This window comes from the organism of the source record quoted next, unplaced genomic scaffold (assembly GCF_019419815.1).
Source record: "Pyrus x bretschneideri cultivar Hongxiangsu unplaced genomic scaffold, Pyrus_bretschneideri_v1 Contig14, whole genome shotgun sequence".
NCBI lineage: Eukaryota > Viridiplantae > Streptophyta > Magnoliopsida > Rosales > Rosaceae > Pyrus > Pyrus x bretschneideri.
The window spans coordinates 2952787-2972117 of record NW_025999435.1 but is presented as its reverse complement, the minus strand read 5'-3'; the positions used below and the strand labels follow the sequence as shown (position 1 = coordinate 2972117).

The window sequence follows — 19331 nt, the reverse complement described above, 5'->3', positions numbered from 1 at the left end:
CGCCGCCAATCTCACGCAAACCACCGCTGTGAGTTTGGCCTGCAGTGGACGCATCTGAGAGAGAATGCGAGCACGAAACAAATTGTCAGGGCATTTAAGTCATTTCAACAATCTCTCTTTGACTTTGACCATTTGATTCATTTCTTCTCCAACAAAAAGAAAAATTCGTAAAAGGAGAAATGTTAAAAGAGACTTTTTTAAAGTGTTTTTTAAGGTCTCTATGTTATCTTACAGTTTTTAATTTTTGTGTTATTATTATAAATATTGTGCAAAAAACATAAGGTTGCAAAGATTCTATAAAACGTTTCACTTTTGAAAGAGTTTATTCAACATTTCTCTCGGAAAGTGATCATTTTGACCAATATCTAAATTAGGGTTTTTGGCTGAAATAATTCACTTTTAGTTTTGACATTTGGTGGTTCAAATATTCTGTTTAGCATGACTAGATTTTTCCTGAGCTAGCATGAGAGAGAGTACAAGGAGGATTGGAGGAGAGCAAAATATTTTTTACGATGATAAAAACACGGACGGTATACTATATGTCATTATAAAATAAAAAAATATTTTTTTCAAATATTTATTCAATTGTACAATAACATATAAGGTATAATTCCGTACTCCGATCTCATTAGAAAATCTTTCGATGAGAGTAAGAGGTAAATAATCACCCTCTAATCACCACAAACCCATTTTTTATTAGTTAGGTGTGTTGAGTTAGGTGTGTTGGGTGACCTGTGCATAAAAAACAAACAAAAATCAATCATAAGACTCTCTTCAATTCTTGAAATTAAAACTTAAAATTTTTAACTAAAAAAATTTAAGCTTTAACTTAGAAATATGTTTTCTGCTCCAACTTTTATATGTTAAATTTTTAGTCTGAGATTATTACAGGAAAAAAAAAATTTATGTACTCTATTTAAATTTAATTTTATGAATATTTTAAGCTAAAAATATTTAGATTCCGATAAATATTGAAAAATCACTAAACCGACACCATGAAACTCGTGGAACAATATGAAAGAATATGAAACACATGAAATTTTTTTTATAATTATTTTAGTTGTTGGATTTAAATTTGGACCATTAGATATTTTGCTTACCGTTAGATTTGATCATATTAGATCTTAGTCATTGAATTTAATGAATTTATAAATATAAAACAAAACAAAAAATATACATATATGGTACGTCAACCCACTATCCGGGGGAATTTTAGGCTAAATTGGCCCCAAAAATGAGTTTTGGATTAAAATTCATATTTGACCCAAGAGTTGGAACAAGTTGTGGTAGGTTTAAAACTTAAAATTTGAGTTTTACTGTAAGGGTTAGAGTTGGTCAAATAATATATTAATTATATTAAGCAAATGACATTTTACCACAATGGTGAAAAAATGTTGAGCTCCTACACCACGACATAATGATTCTAATTTCGTCGGTATTGTTTGACAAAAAAAAATAAAAAATAAAAAAATGAATGGGTAGGTGTTGATTTTGGAATTTATGACCTTCTGTTGTCTCTGTTCTCTGTCGCTTTCTCCGCCCCCGCAGCCACTGTCGTTTTCTATCCCCGTCTTTCTCTAATTTTCCAGGAAAATCTCGGTTTTCCTGAGAAAACGAAATCAGAAAAAGAAAGAAGCGCTGGGAGAGATGTTTTCCTTTAGGTCCGTAGTGCGTGGCCAGCTGAGACCGTCGGCGGTTGTGTTGCATTCTTCATTTTACTCTTCCTTATCGTCTGCAGCTGCAGTTCAAGCTGAGAGAACAATCGCACAAGGCCCCAGAAATGACTGGACCCGCGACGAGATCAAGGGCGTCTACGGCTCTCCTGTTCTCGATCTCCTTTTTCACGGAGTCAGTACCATTTCTTCCTCCACTTGCCTTTTTTTCTTTTGATTTTTGTTATCCCCTGTTTGGCTGCCGAGAAAATGGAGATAGTCAAAAGGAAAATGACTGTGATATATCATGCTATATTCTGAGAATGCGTAATTAGTTTCCGGACCTATATAATTATTTTATCTGGCCAAATTCTTTGTTATAATTTTTAAAGTTTTTCCCAAATTTGGTATTGCTTAGTTTTGGTATACAGTTTTTGATAGACAAGAGCAGGTTCGGTAAAGTTACAGTCTTTTTACAGTAGATGATAACTGTGTTAGTTATTTCCAGCTGTAATTAGTTATAAGGTTGTTACTGTTAGTAAAGCTAATTGAATGTGACCAATGTACCCATTGATTGAATCAATACAATACTTTCATGTGTCTTCTAACTGACTCGAGTCTCGAGGCCCGTTGTTCAAATGTCCCAATACCCGCTTGTATAAGGAACACCATAAGTTATGGCCCCCCGCCCGGGGGGGGGGGGGGGGGGGGTGGGGGTGGTGTGGTGGGGTATGGTTGTTTGTGGGGGTGGTGTGTGTGGTGGGCGAGGGTGGGGTGAGGGGGGATTTAGTGGCAGTGGGCGGAAAAGTTGCTTTGTTACCTGTTCCATTGGGAACCCCAGGGCTTAAAAAAAAAAATCTTTTCATCCTATATTGTGAACTTTAGGGTGTATGAAGTTTTGGTTCTAGTTGACTTTGTAACTATTGTACTAGATAGTGGCACTGTCAAATGTGTGGACTGCCGAGTGGTTTGGTAAATTATTGGTTTTTTTTTTTTTTAAAATGAAAGCAATATCCTTTTTGGTTTCTTCATCCATTTCTTTGAAAGCAATATACTTTTTGATTTCTTCGTCCAATTTGTTGTCTTGAATTCTTGTTTTTCTACAATCTCATTATGCTAGTGTTATACTTAATAACTGATTCTCTTGTGTTTTCAGGCTCAAGTTCATAGGCACGCTCATAATTTTAGGGAAGTGCAGCAGTGTACTCTCCTCTCTATAAAGACTGGTGGATGTAGTGAGGATTGCTCATATTGTCCTCAATCCTCCCGGTATAACACAGGACTCAAGGCCCAAAAGCTTATGACAAAGGATGCTGTCATGGAAGCAGCACAGAGGGTCAGTTTCTTATTCTTGTGGCTTTACCTTGCATTTAAAAGTTAACAGTGATATTAACATCCCTAAGCAATTACAACTTTTGTCACGCTTTAACGGGAATGTGTGTTCTAAAGGTATTATTAAAAGATTGCATTAGTTTGACCTACAATAACTAGTCTTATCATTTATATTTATTCAATGAAAAAGAAATTTAAGGACTGTAGCTGAAGTTGCAGAACTGCTGATGCACTTGGTGCTAAATAGAAACATCATCGTTGAAAATGTTATAAGATGTTATACTAAGTGGTTAAATTATCTAAAGCTTATCAATTTAACATTACAGTATCTTATTGTACGGGAATGTTGAAACGTGCATGAACAGATAACATGGTAAGAGTTTATGGGAGATATCCTTGATATCAATACCAACTAGTGGCCAAGTCCAATATTTTGGTTTACATACATTGGTCCTTGATTCTATTAATGTTTGTTATGCAACCGTGAATATTTGCTCTTATGGCTGAATCATTGAATATCATAGATGATTGGCTTTTGCACATGATCATCTGATTTTTGCATCACAGATATTCCCCTAGGACCATAGTGTCAGCAACATTAAACTTATGTCCTTGGAGTTCGGAGTCATGAACTTAACTGTGAAATTCATACCTTCTTACCCATTTACACCACTTGTTGCATTCAGGGGTTATTTTGGTAAAACTTTTGGTAGTAGATTTTGTCCTTTAAAATCATGATAATACTTCTCATTTAAATTTTGATTCCTCCAAGAACTGCTTTTGAGTACTACTAGTGGCACACTTGTTGTAGAGAGGAACAATACTCGACCTTACCAATTGTCTATTGGTCTCAAGTTGTCCATTCCCTTCTTCACCTGCAGAAATGATTTGTCAGACTATTTATGATTTCCTGCTTGTGAATTAATTAGATGCGGACTCAACAATGTCCTAATTTTTTAAGTCATGATTTGGCAGGCAAAAGAGGCTGGAAGCACACGGTTTTGCATGGGTGCTGCCTGGAGGGATACAATAGGAAGAAAGACAAACTTTAACCAGATCCTTGAATATGTAAAAGACATAAGGTAATAAAACATTTTATATTGCGTTCAGTATAGAAAGACGAATTTCATTATTACATTTTATAGGGTCCATTTTTTCTCTCTCTGCATTATTGTCATCTTGCTTTGCACCATATTTTGGTTTTGTACAACAGTTAACTTGTGTTGATACACATTCCAGGGGTATGGGAATGGAAGTCTGCTGCACCTTAGGCATGATAGAAAAGCAACAAGCTTTGAAACTCAAAGAAGCAGGCCTGACAGCTTATAATCACAATCTTGACACCTCAAGGGAATATTACCCGAATATCATTACCACAAGGACCTATGATGAACGCTTGGAAACCATTAAGCATGTCCGGGATGCGGGAATTAATGTGTGTTCAGGTAAAAACTGTTTTTTACCGTTGAATACAATCACTTGCATCAATTCTAGAAGTCAATAGTTGTCGAGCCTGATGCATGTGATAGATTCTTTCTTCTTCTCCAAACCTAATAGTGTAAAACACATTTGTTAAAAGTAAACAGGGGAAGAAATTCTGACTTGTTTTTTTCTTTTTGGGTCCGTAATTAAAATGTAAAGGATTGGTCTCCTATCTATGGTTACATACTTGCATACTAAGCTCACAGTGGTGTTGTTTTAATTTGTTGGCTTCTGTTGTTAGAACATTTGTACCAAAGCTGTATGCTCAAACATATTTGTTTGTCCTCCTTTATGTATGGTTTTTGCTGAACTTGCAAGTTACTCACATATTTCACGAATTAAAGCCACACTAGTTTTCAGAGTATGTATGAAATGGAATTTCAAAAGCTTTGAGTTTTCATTCTCGTAAATATTTTTGCTAAAGAGCTTTCCAGTTCAGCTTGTATTAACCAGTTAACTTCCACATCAGCCTAATTTCTAAGGTACTTATATAAGTTCACTCAGAATTCTACTGAGCTGAAGAAATTTAAACATCCCTAAAATGTGTACTTTTGACTTTGAAAGACAGCTATGCTGGTTTTATTTATAATCTCCTAATGATGCAATGGTCTTTTAGATACACAATCTCCTAATAATGCAAAGGGTTTTTGTCCAGATATTTTGCCCTTTTCTTTCCTCTCAGTATCCCCCATTTTATGGCACCTTTTGAAATTTTTTGACGATTTTAATCGTAAACTTTTTAGAATATAATTTCCTATGAGTTGGAATCTTATGGTAATTACCATCGTTTGTCGTGCCAATTTTAAACATTTTAGTGCTTGTCGTCAACATTTTCAAATATGTTGAGGAAACTAAGAATGGATATTACGTGGACGGTGCGGTTTAGCTTGTTTATTTTATTATGAAATAGGAGGAATAATAGGACTTGGAGAAGCAGAGGAGGATCGAGTTGGTTTGCTGCATACATTAGCAACACTCCCAACTCACCCAGAAAGCGTCCCCATCAATGCATTGGTTTCAGTGAAAGGAACACCTCTTCAAGATCAAAAGGTTAGTCTGCATTGTTAACTCTAAACTTGGAAGTACAGGTTGTAGCAATAACTGTTGATATCCTTTGATGGTTCGAATTTCTTTGTAACCATAACATCTAGAGCCATCAATCATCATGCCAGTTGCATTCGCTAAATTCTATTGATGTTCCAAGACTCAAGTAGCTTAACATAATTGCTGTTGCTATGTCTATGTTCAGCCGGTTGAAATCTGGGAGATGATACGGATGATTGCCACAGCACGTATAGTCATGCCAAATGCAATGGTCAGATTGTCAGCTGGCAGAGTTAGGTTCTCTATGCCCGAGCAGGCATTGTGTTTTCTTGCCGGGGCAAATTCAATATTCACTGGGGAGAAGCTATTGACTACACCGAACAACGATTTTGATGCTGATCAACTCATGTTCAAGATGCTTGGTTTGATTCCAAAAGCTCCTAGTTTCTCTGATGAACCAGCAAACGCAGCGTGTGAGGCAGATGCTTGTGAGGTAGCTGTTTCCAGTTCAGGCTGAAAATGCTAATACAAGTGTCGGTCTGTAATTTCTTACATTTTTCATCTTTAGTTTTTTGCTGAAAAAAGTACTCAAAATGAATTCACTCTGCAAATAAAAGCGAACCTTAGCCTTTTATTATTATTTTTTTTTTAGGACATCGATATTTTTACACTAAGGAGGATGTGAAGTTCAGCTAAGCCACATAAAAACGAAACTTAGGCTTAAACCCTGCGCAAGAAACGTATCTCTAAAAAAATTATGATGAAAAGGCTTGTTTTCTCTAACATGAAATGACAATTAAGGCCATAAGTATTTGGCTCTAGTCGAAATATTCAGTAGCCAGCAATCGAAAATCCTCCGAGTATTCAGTTGCTTTCTATAGATTGAGCGCTTTTAGGCATTGAGTTTACTTTCTGCTGAACCCCTCTTTCATCAGATATAAGTAAGTATCGAACTTTTCCTCTTGTAAGGACGGGGCTTCGACCATCCTCGCCTTACGAGACAGGACAATAATAATGCAACACATGTTTCTAATTTTAACAAGACTTTAAAATATGAGAAAAGCTAAACACATCCTTTTAACTTCTCACACGCCTATTTGATGCTAATTGTTTCTTTTGATTTATTCAACTTGACGGTCAAAAGCAAAGAAGGGCGTGTAAGATGCGAATTGAGGTGTGCAAGAATAATCTTCCTAAAATAAAAAACTCACGCATTATTTAATGGTCCAAGAAATGGGTAAGATACATTAACCATGCAGTAACAATTAGAAACTATTCAATCTCACATCACTTCTCAATAACCAAAATATCGTACCTAGTTCTGTATTAAGGCCATTTGAAACAACAATTAGACCACCTCTTGCTGCTTTCAGTATGTGTCGTTTACATCTGTACAACAAATAAAAGCGCAAAACACAACTGGCCGCAGTATAGGCTCGTGTATTTGTTTTCTAATCGATTCTTCCCTGACTGTTTTGACAAGAAAACCGAAACAAATGATGGGATAACAAATCTACCAAATATATTCCCAAAAGAGAAGCAAACTACTGAGATTTTGTTCTAGAAATGAAGTCCCCTACGGTCAAGAATACATGATCCCCCAACACCAGTTCCACAGCAGGGATGTTCTCAATGCAATCAACATTTATCTGCACAAAGGCAAGCAAGGCATAATGAGTACCATCTAATTACATGCTTTTTTCCTGAGACGAAAACAGATCAACGGAATAAAAGGTAAACATACCTTTCCCTTTCCATGTTGAAACTCGAACTTCAAATTTGCATGATCCCTTGATAACAAGTACATTTGCAGAGCCCGTGCAAATTCTGTGTTTCCTGCAACCATTAACAAATATTTGGACCAGAGGATCGAAACAAGTAAAAATGGTTCGAGGCACAAAATCACAAGTGGTGTAGTGGAACGGACTTATAAAACTCCTAGTTTAATACCACAGTAATTTTTGGCGAAGAGAGTACCGACCTGAATATAGAGAAAGAATTGCATCTGAGTTAAGCACTGGTGCAGGTCGGGTCAAACTGATAACAAATGACATGCCAGATATCCCATGGAAACTCTCCTCCGCAACAATGACCTGCAATTTGTAATGCATACAACAAAAAGAAAATATCGAGATTCAAGTGGCTACTTAACATCCATACCAAAAATAAATAAAAAATGCAGCTAAACAAAATAAAGCAGTCTCTAGCGAGTGCAAATTACAGCATCTGATGGCATCACACTAGACAGAAGCAATGGCAAACCAATGGCATCCCTAATGTATTGTTCCTGCACACAAAACACTCACCCAATCAGCTTGGAAAAGAGATTAATCTACTACCCAAAATAGTTGTACAGGATGTGGGGAAAAAGTTCATAAAGTATAGATGTTTAAGCAACAATGCTAAATCAATCATAACCAATCATAACTCCATCAAACTTTCGAATCCAAAATCATAAAGTTGTTACTCACATCAAACTGAATGTCACTGACAAATGGGAGTGCACAACCTGTATGTACAAAAATAATACCTGGGAGTGCAAAACCCGTTGTGAGACTGATTTATCTTGATCCAACGATTCAAAGTATGCCTCCATCATGTCAGTAGGTTCAAGGGCAGCTTTCTTCCTTAACTTCTGAATTCTGTTCACAATCTGATATGGGTTTGGGAAAATTTCAGTAGAAATGTTATCAGTTCCTATATTAATAACTAGCAGACCAAAATAAATGTAGTAAGGTGTTCGACAATAGGCCGGAAAAACTGTGTGATACCAATATATTGAGCTCATATAGGAATCACTCTTACAGTGGGGCGAAAATTTTGAGTGTGATACATATATATTAAACTCATGAATGTGATACTTATAAACTAGTAGGGTCTAAAGTATGACTCTTAACAATTTTGAACTCACTAGTGTAAAGGTATCAAACTCAGTATGTATGATTCCTATATATAGGTATCACATTCACTCAACTACTGTGAAAGGCCTCACAATTTTTTATTGCCCACTACATCACGATTGAACATAAGGAATAAAAATGTAAATATGTTCAGTAATAAAAATAGTTGCTGCTATTCCCAACCTATGTCCTATCTTCCCACCCACCTTTTAACAAAAATATGAAGTAAAAGTATATCCTTTCAATTTTGGCTGCCAGCGAAAAGACTCACTTTCCACCGTCACTGAGAGTCGCCAAAATTTTGGCAACAGGGTGCAAGGATAGCCCTTTCAACCTTTTTTTGACTGAAGGTTTCCCACTTTTATCATATTTAGAACAAAGAGCCAAACAATGTTGCACCAAAATAATTAGAACTGTTCACCCAGCATAAACCCAACAAAAGTAGGAAAATTACCTCACGAGCAATACCGGCCTCAAACAATGACTCATCTGGACGTAAATCCAAAATCACCAAAACATCACCTGAGATGTGGAACAGAGGAAAATGTAAGACCCAAAAACAAGTCAGAAAACGTATTACAAGATGATCTAAAAAATCCCACCGTCCCCTGTAGCATCAATCTCCTTTTCTGTCGTTCCATTAGGACGTTTGAAATCCCTAACAACCTGGACATAAAAGGAATGAAAATAAAACGGAGTTATGCTGTCAGTGGAGTTCCTGGTGGCTGTTTAAGCCAGCATCCCACATAAACAAATGTTTTCCACAAGAAAGACAAATCTTTTTGTTGATAGAAAGAGGCTACCTAAAATTGATAATACCTTAAATGCCTTCAACCAGGATAAATCAAATATAAAATATAAGTCAAAAGGAGGATGGAATAGCATGGCAAAGAAGTTGAGGGGAAACTATAGATGAAAAGATGAGCACCTTAATATCACCCAGCTTTAAACAATGACCAGAAAGAGTAACTTCTCCAGCTTTCTCGAATGCTAAAATGCTTTCTTGAGACATGGCCTTGACTTCTTTGGCAACAACTCCCATAGATTTTCCAAGTCGCTTACCTAATACGCTGTAAGAAATAAGATGAACAAAACCATTAAATATAAATACATGGCACAACATTCAGCTTTCTTTAGCCCCTATCCCCAAAATAAATTTAACAAAAAAAAAATCAAAATGTTCCCATGTTCTCATACCTAAAATCAGGCTCTGCTCGTAATGAAGCATACTTCAGTGTATCATTACATGGGACAAGAGATCTTACATTAAGTTCCTCCAATACATACTGAGTTCAAAAGGAAAACAATTAATCTGTTAGCTGCTGAAGAATAATGCGCAAGACCCAGAAAAAAGGAGTCCATCTGCATGGGGTTTGAACCAAGCCACTACTAAAGATCATAGTTAGTAGCTAATGAAACTTGATGAAATATCCTCAGCTTTCATTTCTATCCCTTACCCGAATTGTTTACAATTATACTTTGCAAAGGTAACTACAAGAGCAATGTACTACCACATACAGTTATTAGGCGATCCGTTATCACAAAAACAATTGGTAAAAATAATATTACTTTTGCCAGAACAAGAGATTTGTGAGAGCCGGATTAACTGAAAGACAAATGTACGTAAATTGTGAAGAACATGTAAGGAAGAGTGGGGTTAAAGCATGTAAAATCCAGCTGCAAGCCAATTTTGATTTTATCAAATAAAAGAATAAAGAGAGCTAAAATCCCAAAGTATTACAGCCCAAACCCTTTTGGTAGAGGACATTTACTGGTCTGCCGCACGCTTAGGCGAAGCAAAAATTTCATCTGTAAACTATGTTGGATTCTTAGGAGCTGCTTCAAGGTACATCAACCACAGATTTTCCTTTTATAAATTCACTTTTCTTTTTCTTCATAAAAGCCTTGTATCTTTTGCTTCAAATGATTGCCGAAAACACAACCATGATGTATTGGAAGTAACAATAAACAGACATTGAAAAATTAATAAAAGGAGCCCAAACAACTACTTGTTAAAGCTGTTTCGACTCAAAGGTTACAAGGCTACCATGTATGACCGGAAAGAGAGTTGTATAAACAATAGTGAATTAGGTGGTACCATGAATCGATTAACTGACCACAAATGTCTACAAATATTAAAAATTATCACATACCTCTCTTAGCTTTCCACCAATATCATCAAGAAAGTCTGCATCAGGATGAACAATAACCATCTCCCTGTATTTGTTTAAAAAAGAGGCAAGTTTTTTCAGATCAATATAAAAAGGTAGGCAAATGGAACAAAAAATTGGAAACAGACTGCAAGCTATAAACACACCTCAGGGGTGTTTTGAGAGGTTTGTTGTGACGCTCACGAATATTACGGGCAAGATCAATTGTTGTCATCATTCTTGTAACACTTTGCTCTATACGCTCGTCTGTCTGTAATGGCAATAAATTTTAGTGAAACATGTAAAAGTTTATAGGAGAATATGCAAATCTAAAATTACAATGTTTCAGGATCTGTAAGAAGTTCTGCAAAAGTCAATATCAGATGGAACTTTAATTCCTTCATGGAGAAATATTCTCTTTTCATGAAATGAAAAAAACTCCATATTCTTTTTAATAAATGATGAATTAAAGTAAGAAATCTCCTTGACCGGAAAATAGAGAGTAAGAAATCTCACCATCATTTTATTCAATTAATCTATAACATAAATAAGTTAAATTAAGTACACTGAAATACGTAAACCAAACAAGTCTGAAGAAACAACTGCCCAAATTTCCACAATAGGAATATTAACTAAACAGATAAACTGCTCAAATAACTACAAAAGATTTGATTAGCCATTGATTGATATGATCATAATAAAGAACTGAATGCCAATACCTTTCCTTCTCCTTCAGGAAAACTGCAAAAATGAATGCTTTCCTCTGACTCATTCAAAGCTTTCCGCATATTTTGATAAAGGACCTCCGTGAAGAATGGTGTTAATGGTGCCATTACTTTACAAGACACCAAGAGGACCTGCAGACACATAACAAATGATGCACATACATTAAGCAAATTTCAAGAACTGAATAGTTACAAAATAACCACTCATGAAAAACCCAGCTATTCGTCAAACAATGGCAACATAAAGAGAGTAACCACAATAGCTTAAAAAGTTACCACCACCCTACATTGTAGAGAGTTGAGAGTGCCATTCTACAATCCTCTTCACCAGTTCGACCCTTTAGCCTCTTCCGATTGAACCGCACATAAATATTTGTTAAGTTGTCAAGAAACTTCAAAAGATATGGAACCACCTAAAAAGTTTATTCGTTTGTCAGTATGGAACTACGGATTGAATATATAATTCCATGAAATAAATTGATGTGTAGGTCAAATTTCAAGAAACAAATTTTTTTTATCCATATAATCAATAGAATCAGCTCCCATTGTACAGTGATGGACCAGTACGAATATAGGTTTATGAACCCCATCTCCCACAAGGTGAAGGAAAGAGTTTTTGGTGTTGCCAGTCAAGAAAATCGCATTTCACTAGCCAGATGCTAAGACCATAAATCTATCTCATTAATTGAACTTCTGTCGATTAGATGTAAGTACTTAATGCTTGATTGATAACTACCGTATAAAGTCGATAACCATTCATCTCTTGCTGAACAAAATAAACAAGACTCTGTGTGGCTGAATTGATCCACTGGTCAAGCACATTAGACGACTTCTGTACAGTGGCTAGATCAACAGGGAGGAAAGGGGAAAACCCCTCAACTTCAAGTCTCTTTGCATTCTGAACAAGGAACCGATATGCATTGTACCAAGGAAGAAATACATCCTTGACCTGAAAAAAAAAATAAAAATACAACAATTAAAAGGCACTTCTTTTAGAAATTCCAGTGAATCAAAACCAGTAATAAATTCCAGCCCATATAAATAAAGAAAAATACTCAAAACAAACAGAAGTCAAATGTGAAAACTAAGTCAGAATGGTAGATAAATGATGCAGTAAAAACTATTGTAAGGAGTTAGCCAGTATCAAGTGGATTATTAATGTTATATGGGTAATTATTGATGTACTGTGAAAGGGGCCTGACCAAATTTCAAGGGATATTTCAATTTGGACGAATTTTATGGTAGTATCAGTTTTCTCCCAAGGCTTTCCTTGATTTCCCTTTAGATATCTAGGTTCGAACAGTGATTGGATTACTTCTATATAAATCAATAAACTAATACTTACAACACCAAAAACTCCTTCCTTCTTGAAACGTAATGGCTCCGCACGCACAACAGGAGAGTTAATGAGGTATAGTCGTAGTGCGTCCTGCACAACAGAAACAGGGAATAGACCAATCATTGGGAAGATTTAACATCTAGAGGCATCCAAAATACAAACAAATAAACATGGACTAAAAAAGAACTTTGTAACACATAATGAAATGAAAAAAGTTCTACAATAAACGTACAGCTCCATAGTCATCGATAACTTCCATTGGTGAAGGATAATTTTTCAAACTTTTACTCATTTTTTTCCCATCCTCAGCAAGGACAAGTCCATTGCAAATGAGGTTCCTAAAAGCAGGTTTCCCAAATAACGCCGTAGATAACACCATAAGAGTGTAGAACCTGCAGGGTGGGAAGGAAACAATAAAAATTCGGAACCAGGCCCGGGCTAAATTTTGGAAACACTTGTGAGTTAGGAACCTAGGATAAACAAGCAAAAATGATTATCTCCAAAAGGCAGCCAACATTTATTTCTTCCAATCAATATTTTTTTAATAAAGAGGTGATTATACTAAGATATGTGATTAACAAAAGTAAAACGTAAGACTGGAATCTATATGATATTTAAGTGCTCAAATGAATTTAAGATTTGTTTTGATTTAAATAAATTTTTGTTTTCTATAAATAGGAAAGAAAAATTATCCAAAATTTTGTGAACAAGAAATCTTCTCCCACCTCTCAAGCCCAAACATACTATACTTTAGTCCCTTGCATTTAAGTGTTGCTTAAACACCAATATTTATTGTTTTTCATCTAATGCCATTAAGGATTTTATGCATGCAACAGCAATCTAAAAGGTATATCAGCCTGATATATGTATATCATTACCTAATAGCTTAAGCTTTTCAAGTCGTAAGGTTGTCTAACAAGGCAGATGAACATACAACTTCAATATCATATCACATATTTATCTAACTAGGGGAAGAAACTCAAATCTGGTAAATGGACAATGCAAAAATTTACCATCCACGAGTCTGATCTAGCCCCTCAGCCACAAAATGGCCAGGGAAATTTTTCTCAAAAAGTTCAACATTCTCAAAAGGATAGTGGATATAAGCATAAGGCATGGACCCACTCTCAAACCAACAATCAAACACCTGAAAGGAAAATTAACAGATCAACGTCAAAACAAGAGCATTATCAAAAAGCATAACCTTATGATTAGGAGGTCGTTAAATTCATTCACATAAAACTTTCGAGTTCCAACACCTGAACAAATGACAATCGTGCCATGCTCCTTTGGATATAGGAATAGCTTGATTTAGTCTAGAGATAAAATGGTACAAATGATGAAAAGTTTATGCACTTCCATCGTAGTTATACATGATTAATTCTTTGAAACCTATCGTTCTTCCTCAAACAAATACACCATCGAGAACAGACAAATATTACGATAACCACTCACCCACGTAAATAGCCATGACCACCATTTAAGTTATAGACTAGCTAATACAATGCAAATCATCAGAGTCGGAAAGTCAGAATTGCTAATACAATTTGTCACTGACTCTTAACCATGAATAAAATAACTAGAATGCAACACAAGGTCATTGAATACATAATGGAGATAAAATGGCAACACATTTGAGTATGATTTTATCCTTTCAAAGTAAACAAGTATTTGAGAGCAGTTACAAAATAATGTGGAAGTCCATGAAACAAGTACAGCAACAACCTTCAAAAGTTCAAAACCCAATGAAAGCAACAAATCTCGACAATGTTTAATTACAAATGAAACCGTATGAGCCACAACAATTCAAGTTTTTAATGCAAAACTAATTATGATTTAAGTTCAAAAAGGGGAACTATAACATGTAACCATGATTCAGTAATCTTACATCATCTATACGTCGAAGAACACCAAATTCGGGACCTCGACTTGAGGGAATAGTAATGTGATCAATATTGTGGCGGTGCAGATCGAAAACCTATTTTAATCAGCATAAGAGAATATTACATTAGATTTGTTAATTCGAGAAAATGCAAAATGAACAAAAACAAGTCGTCTATTACTTGTTAATTCATGAAATTAACAATTAAAAAAGCATAGAACTTAGGAAACAAGAAGTCCAGGAATCTGCATTCACGAATAATTGCATACACATGGAGACGGAGAGGAAACAAACCTTAACACCAGAAAGCTCTTCAAGCTTCTGAATAGAATCCATTACAACAATTTCTTCACCGTCCTCACTAATCCAGACTGGAAGTGGAGTGCCCCAAAATCTACTTCGACTAACAGCCCAATCTCTTGCATTCTCCAGCCAATTGTGAAAGCGCTTTTCCTGAAATATGGCAATAGAACAGATGGGGAATTATTGCCATCACATTTCAGAATTTTATGAAACTCTCTCATACGAGGACGTATTGCCTATTTCTTACAAAATAGAACATGACACCAAAACACAGTTTATCATCTAGCATAGCAATCCAAATAGCCATTGGCAGAAATTTCCAAATTAGAAGGTTCACAGAATCCAAGTTTTGCAGCAAGTATCACCAGTTTTCAACAGTTTAACCTTAAGAAATGTCACATGTCATCAATAGTTTGTGGCAATAATTAAAAACTGCAATAATATTTGACAAAGTAAGCCCCCTATAACACAGGATTAAAATAAATAAATAGAAATGGTAAATAGGGAAGACAAGGTACAATATTCAAGAACCTCTAGAGACTCGATTACATCCTCAGACTATAGCTAACCTACTTTATCACCCTAAACTGTAGCTACTTATCATCTTTTACAACACTAACCACCCAAAGAGCATGCCATTTACCAAACTCAGCCTAAAAATTTTAAAAACACGCATTAATAAAAATAAAAAAATAAAAAAAGCAAGGAAGAAAAGCATCTATGTTCACAAAAATTCAACCTTGACAAAATCAGGAACCCAGTAAGTCTGCTTGTTGTTTTCTAACAATTTTTCTTTCAACAGCTCCACTCGGATAAACCTGTAATCAAATGGTAAAATTTATTTGAGATGAGACTACAAGTAGACATGAGAAGAAAGAAAATAGTAGGGAAATAACATTTTCAGTACCCTACTCTACATCAATGGAACCCAATAAAGTTCAAGTGCTAAGAACATGCAATCAAATTGATCGAACAGAATCTAACTAGAAATCAGTGGACTAATGTAACTCAGTGCAGATAGACTTATTAATCAAAATAACAGAATATAAAGTTGGACTAAATAATAGCTAGTTTAAACTGCAGTTACCAGCTTGGAACAGCTCTGTAAATAAGCGGAGTTTTAGATCTCCAGCAAAAGGGATAAGAATGGGTAAACGTTCCAGACTTCACTAGCCTTCCTTTTGCCTGAGTAAATATGAAGAGTTACATCAGAGCAACGGATACAAACAAATAGAAGCGTATAATAAGTACAGAAACATCCCAATCCCAAACAGGACTTTGATTTCTATTCTTAACTCACTTTTATCCCAAAAATCTTTTCAACTAAAGATGACAACAAGATAACAAGAATAAATAGCATCATAACACGTCCCTACCTATTCTTTGACGTCAAAATATAAGCTTAGAGCATGGAGCCAAAATTGAACACTTCTGTGTAAGTTAGAAGATATCTTTTTAAAATAAACTGGGGATTGTGCAAGTAAACCACCCTAAAGATGTGTGTCCGTGTATGTATACAAACTCTCATCTACCTTCACTGCTTCAATAATATCTTTATCTGCATCCTTGACATAGCACTTGCTGAAGTCGGTAATTCTTTCAGTAAAGCATCCATCATCATCAACAGCTACAATCAAGTTCTCTCCCTACATTCCAAGAAAACAAAGGCTATGTGAGCAAAGAAGTACATAAGGACCTGAAAGTAATCCCATCGCAGGATTAGAATTCCAATCTCTGGAAAACACAACTTTTCTATTCATCAACTCTTCATCCATACAACTACTGGAATTATAAGGGCTACTTATGTTTCACAATGCCTTAAACCTAAAGAACGCAGTAAAGTAAACCTATTGTAGGAAAGAAATACTAATCCAAAATAGAATAGGAAACTCAAATGAATCCCAATAAATCTGGAAAGAATCTAAAACTTTAAAAAGTAGGAAATCAAACGACTAAAACCCTAAATATTAAAAATACTAAAACCCTAGAGAACTAAAGACTGAAACACCCATTGATTTAGGAAAGCTTTCAATTTGGTTCCTCATTAGTTATCTTGATTAATGAATTAGAAATCCTCAACCCATGAAAATATACTATTTACATGCATCTGAGTGCATACCTTGTTGATTACTTGATTTTCAAGGCAAACACGATAATCATCTTCACCAAATGCAGGAGCACAATGCACAATACCAGTACCACTGTCATCGGTAACATAGTTGTCCACAACAACTCTAAATGCCACATCAGAGAACTCCATAAAGTAGTCAAACAGTGGTTCATACCTGCAGTTTCCAGGCTCTTTTTAATTGTGGTATGAGTCAAAAAACACGTGAATTATAAAAACAATATAGACAAAAGAAACCACCTAAAACCAAACACCAAATTGAGGATAACAACAGAAAATGAGGAACAAGTACTCACTTCTTTCCCACTAATGAAGAACCAGAGAATTTCTCCAATACTTCAAATGAAGCGTCCACAGTTTCCTTTTTCCCACCTGAGGATCCCTTGGCCTTTGAATTTAGCTTTTTTGAATCACCAACAGATCCTGCCACATTTTCTTTTGGTTTCTCATTAGGAAGAGCTGACAACCGAGATTCAGCAACAACATAAACTTTTCCTGAGTACTTGTTGCGAACCTGATTTGTTTTCCACCTCAAATTAGATTCTAATGTAATATAGCATAATAAAACCCATTGAATAAAGTTGAACAAAAATTCTTGGCATCAGAATATAGTCTGATATCAGAAAAAAAATAATAATAATAAATAAATAAACTCATTAATTTTAAACACTATAGAGATGAGAACTAGTATTACAGGGCAATCAAATTTATGTGACAAAGAAACTGAAACAGAGATGAAAACAAAAATAGCTGGCATTTACTTTTGTTACTTTTGCTATTAGTAACTGACCTTCACATAAGTAAAATTTGCATTGACACAAAGGGCCAAATTGCTCGGGAGGGTCCATGGTGTAGTTGTCCAAGCCACAAAATTTGCCTTTTGCGGATCTCCAACAATTGGAAAAGTCACCATAATTTCAGGATCAGGTACATCCTGTGTTTCTCTAGAGATGTCAAATATGGTAGAGATTCTTAAACATCAAGCAACAAGTTCCAATAACAGGAAAGAAAATAGTTGAATTCAGGGCAGAACAAGAACACAGACAAATTCCAAGTTTCAACAATACAAAGTGTGCCCCCCTTTTCCTTTCATTTATATTATGCTGGAACGTTGAATTCATAGATGCTGGTTCTTATATTGAAAAGTCTTTTACCACTTAACCAAGAAACCAAAAGTCACTAATTTCAACACATTAAGCAAAGATTCAATAACAGTACGAACAACAGTTAAAATAATTTAGCAATCTTTATCTTTATATATAATATCAATAGAATTATCACTAACCCTGTACTCTTGACCAGCCTCAAAATTGGAGAGCGGTGTCTTGCAACCAGTGCTGTATGGCATGACCTATAAAAAAAGGAAAACAAAATCTGTCAGTAGATATACAACGCATCCCTTTCTTTTGCCCAATACGTCAAACAAAATGTGTCCTCCCGCCCTGCTTAAGTTGGACACTATCTCTCCTCCCCTCGCCCTCCCTCCATTTCTCTCATGTTTTCAATAACCGACATTGAGCTTATACCCTAACTAGAAATCATTATCTAGTTAAACAGCAACAAAATGCTTTAATCGAAAAACCGATATCATTTCCAATTAAGCTTACAAACCCCATTTCCAATTATGCAAAAACCAGTTTAGTTCAGAAAATCTCACTAACCAGTTGAGCAAAACGGAAAGAAAACACAATGCAATCAACCAATCAACCAACCTTGAAGCCTTTATAAACAAGACCCTTTTCAAATAACTGGCCAAAGACCCACCAAACGCTCTCCATGAACTTCAAATCCATCGTCTTGTAATCGTTATTGAAATCAATCCACCGCCCCGTCCGCGAAATAACCTTCTCCCACTCCCCCACGTACCGAGTGACAATGCTCCTGCAGGCTTCATTGTACTTATCAATCCCCATCTTCAGCACATCGTCCCGACGCTTGATCCCGAGCATCCGATCGATCTCGTTCTCCACCGGCAGACCGTGGCAGTCCCAGCCGAAGCGGCGGATGACGTGGTGGCCCGTCATGGAGAAGAATCGGGTGATGATGTCTTTGATGGTGCCGGCCAGTATGTGGCCGTAGTGTGGGAGTCCGGTGGCGAATGGAGGACCGTCATAGAAGACGTACTCGGGCTGGCCCTCGGTGCGCGCCAATTGGGTTTCGAAGGCCTTGATTTCGGACCAGAGCTTGAGGATAGTCTCCTCTTGCTTGGGGAAGGAGAAGTCCTTGCCCTCGCACACCTCCTCCATGGCAGAGTTGAAGATGAGGGCGGAGAGGGAGATGATTTAGGGTTTTGAGAGCGGCGATGGTGGTGAAGCTCTAGAGTGTGGGTTTTACAGAGGGATCCGGATTGTCTCCTCTCTTCTCTATCCCAGCCGTTCATTCCATGCAAAGCTG

At 36.1% G+C, this 19331-nt stretch overlaps 2 protein-coding genes across 2 annotated transcripts; one reads left to right on the top strand and one right to left on the bottom strand.

Moving 5' to 3' along the window:
* The first annotated feature begins 1590 nt into the window (after positions 1-1590).
* LOC103929914 (biotin synthase, mitochondrial) lies at positions 1591-6150 on the top strand. Its single transcript, XM_048579763.1, has 6 exons — positions 1591-1848; positions 2809-2988; positions 3960-4066; positions 4224-4429; positions 5377-5516; positions 5716-6150. The coding sequence occupies exons 1-6, from the start codon at positions 1648-1650 to the stop codon at positions 6025-6027; spliced, it is 1146 nt and encodes a 381-aa protein (XP_048435720.1). The 5' UTR covers positions 1591-1647; the 3' UTR covers positions 6028-6150.
* Positions 6151-6808: 658 nt separating this feature from the next.
* Positions 6809-19318, bottom strand: LOC103929913 (isoleucine--tRNA ligase, cytoplasmic). The gene is made up of 27 exons (XM_048579762.1): positions 18650-19318; positions 18223-18288; positions 17728-17871; positions 17234-17451; positions 16929-17094; positions 16342-16455; positions 15897-15994; positions 15549-15627; positions 14801-14959; positions 14513-14602; positions 13638-13771; positions 12857-13016; positions 12631-12714; positions 12022-12234; positions 11573-11698; positions 11280-11417; positions 10728-10831; positions 10564-10627; positions 9608-9696; positions 9339-9480; positions 9013-9076; positions 8865-8932; positions 8041-8163; positions 7732-7797; positions 7492-7603; positions 7255-7346; positions 6809-7159 (listed from the first exon to the last, which is right to left on the bottom strand). Exons 1-27 carry the CDS (start codon positions 19181-19183, stop codon positions 7055-7057), a joined length of 3552 nt encoding a protein of 1183 aa, XP_048435719.1. The 5' UTR covers positions 19184-19318; the 3' UTR covers positions 6809-7054.
* Between the last annotated feature and the right edge of the window lie 13 nt (positions 19319-19331).

Bases quoted from the DNA above. Each gene is read 5' to 3' on its own strand.
- LOC103929914 (XM_048579763.1), top strand. From the start codon at position 1,648: ATGTTTTCCTTTAGGTCCGTAGTGCGTGGCCAGCTGAGACCGTCGGCG. The intron at 4,430-5,376 runs GTAAAAACTGTT...ATTATGAAATAG, and splicing joins GGGAATTAATGTGTGTTCAG to GAGGAATAATAGGACTTGGA. The intron at 5,517-5,715 runs GTTAGTCTGCAT...GTCTATGTTCAG, and splicing joins CACCTCTTCAAGATCAAAAG to CCGGTTGAAATCTGGGAGAT.
- LOC103929913 (XM_048579762.1), bottom strand. From the start codon at position 19,183: ATGGAGGAGGTGTGCGAGGGCAAGGACTTCTCCTTCCCCAAGCAAGAG. The intron at 17,452-17,727 runs GTCAGTTACTAA...AAAACAAATCAG, and splicing joins CAAATTTTACTTATGTGAAG to GTTCGCAACAAGTACTCAGG. The intron at 9,077-9,338 runs GTGCTCATCTTT...TTTTATGTCCAG, and splicing joins TAAAGCTGGGTGATATTAAG to GTTGTTAGGGATTTCAAACG.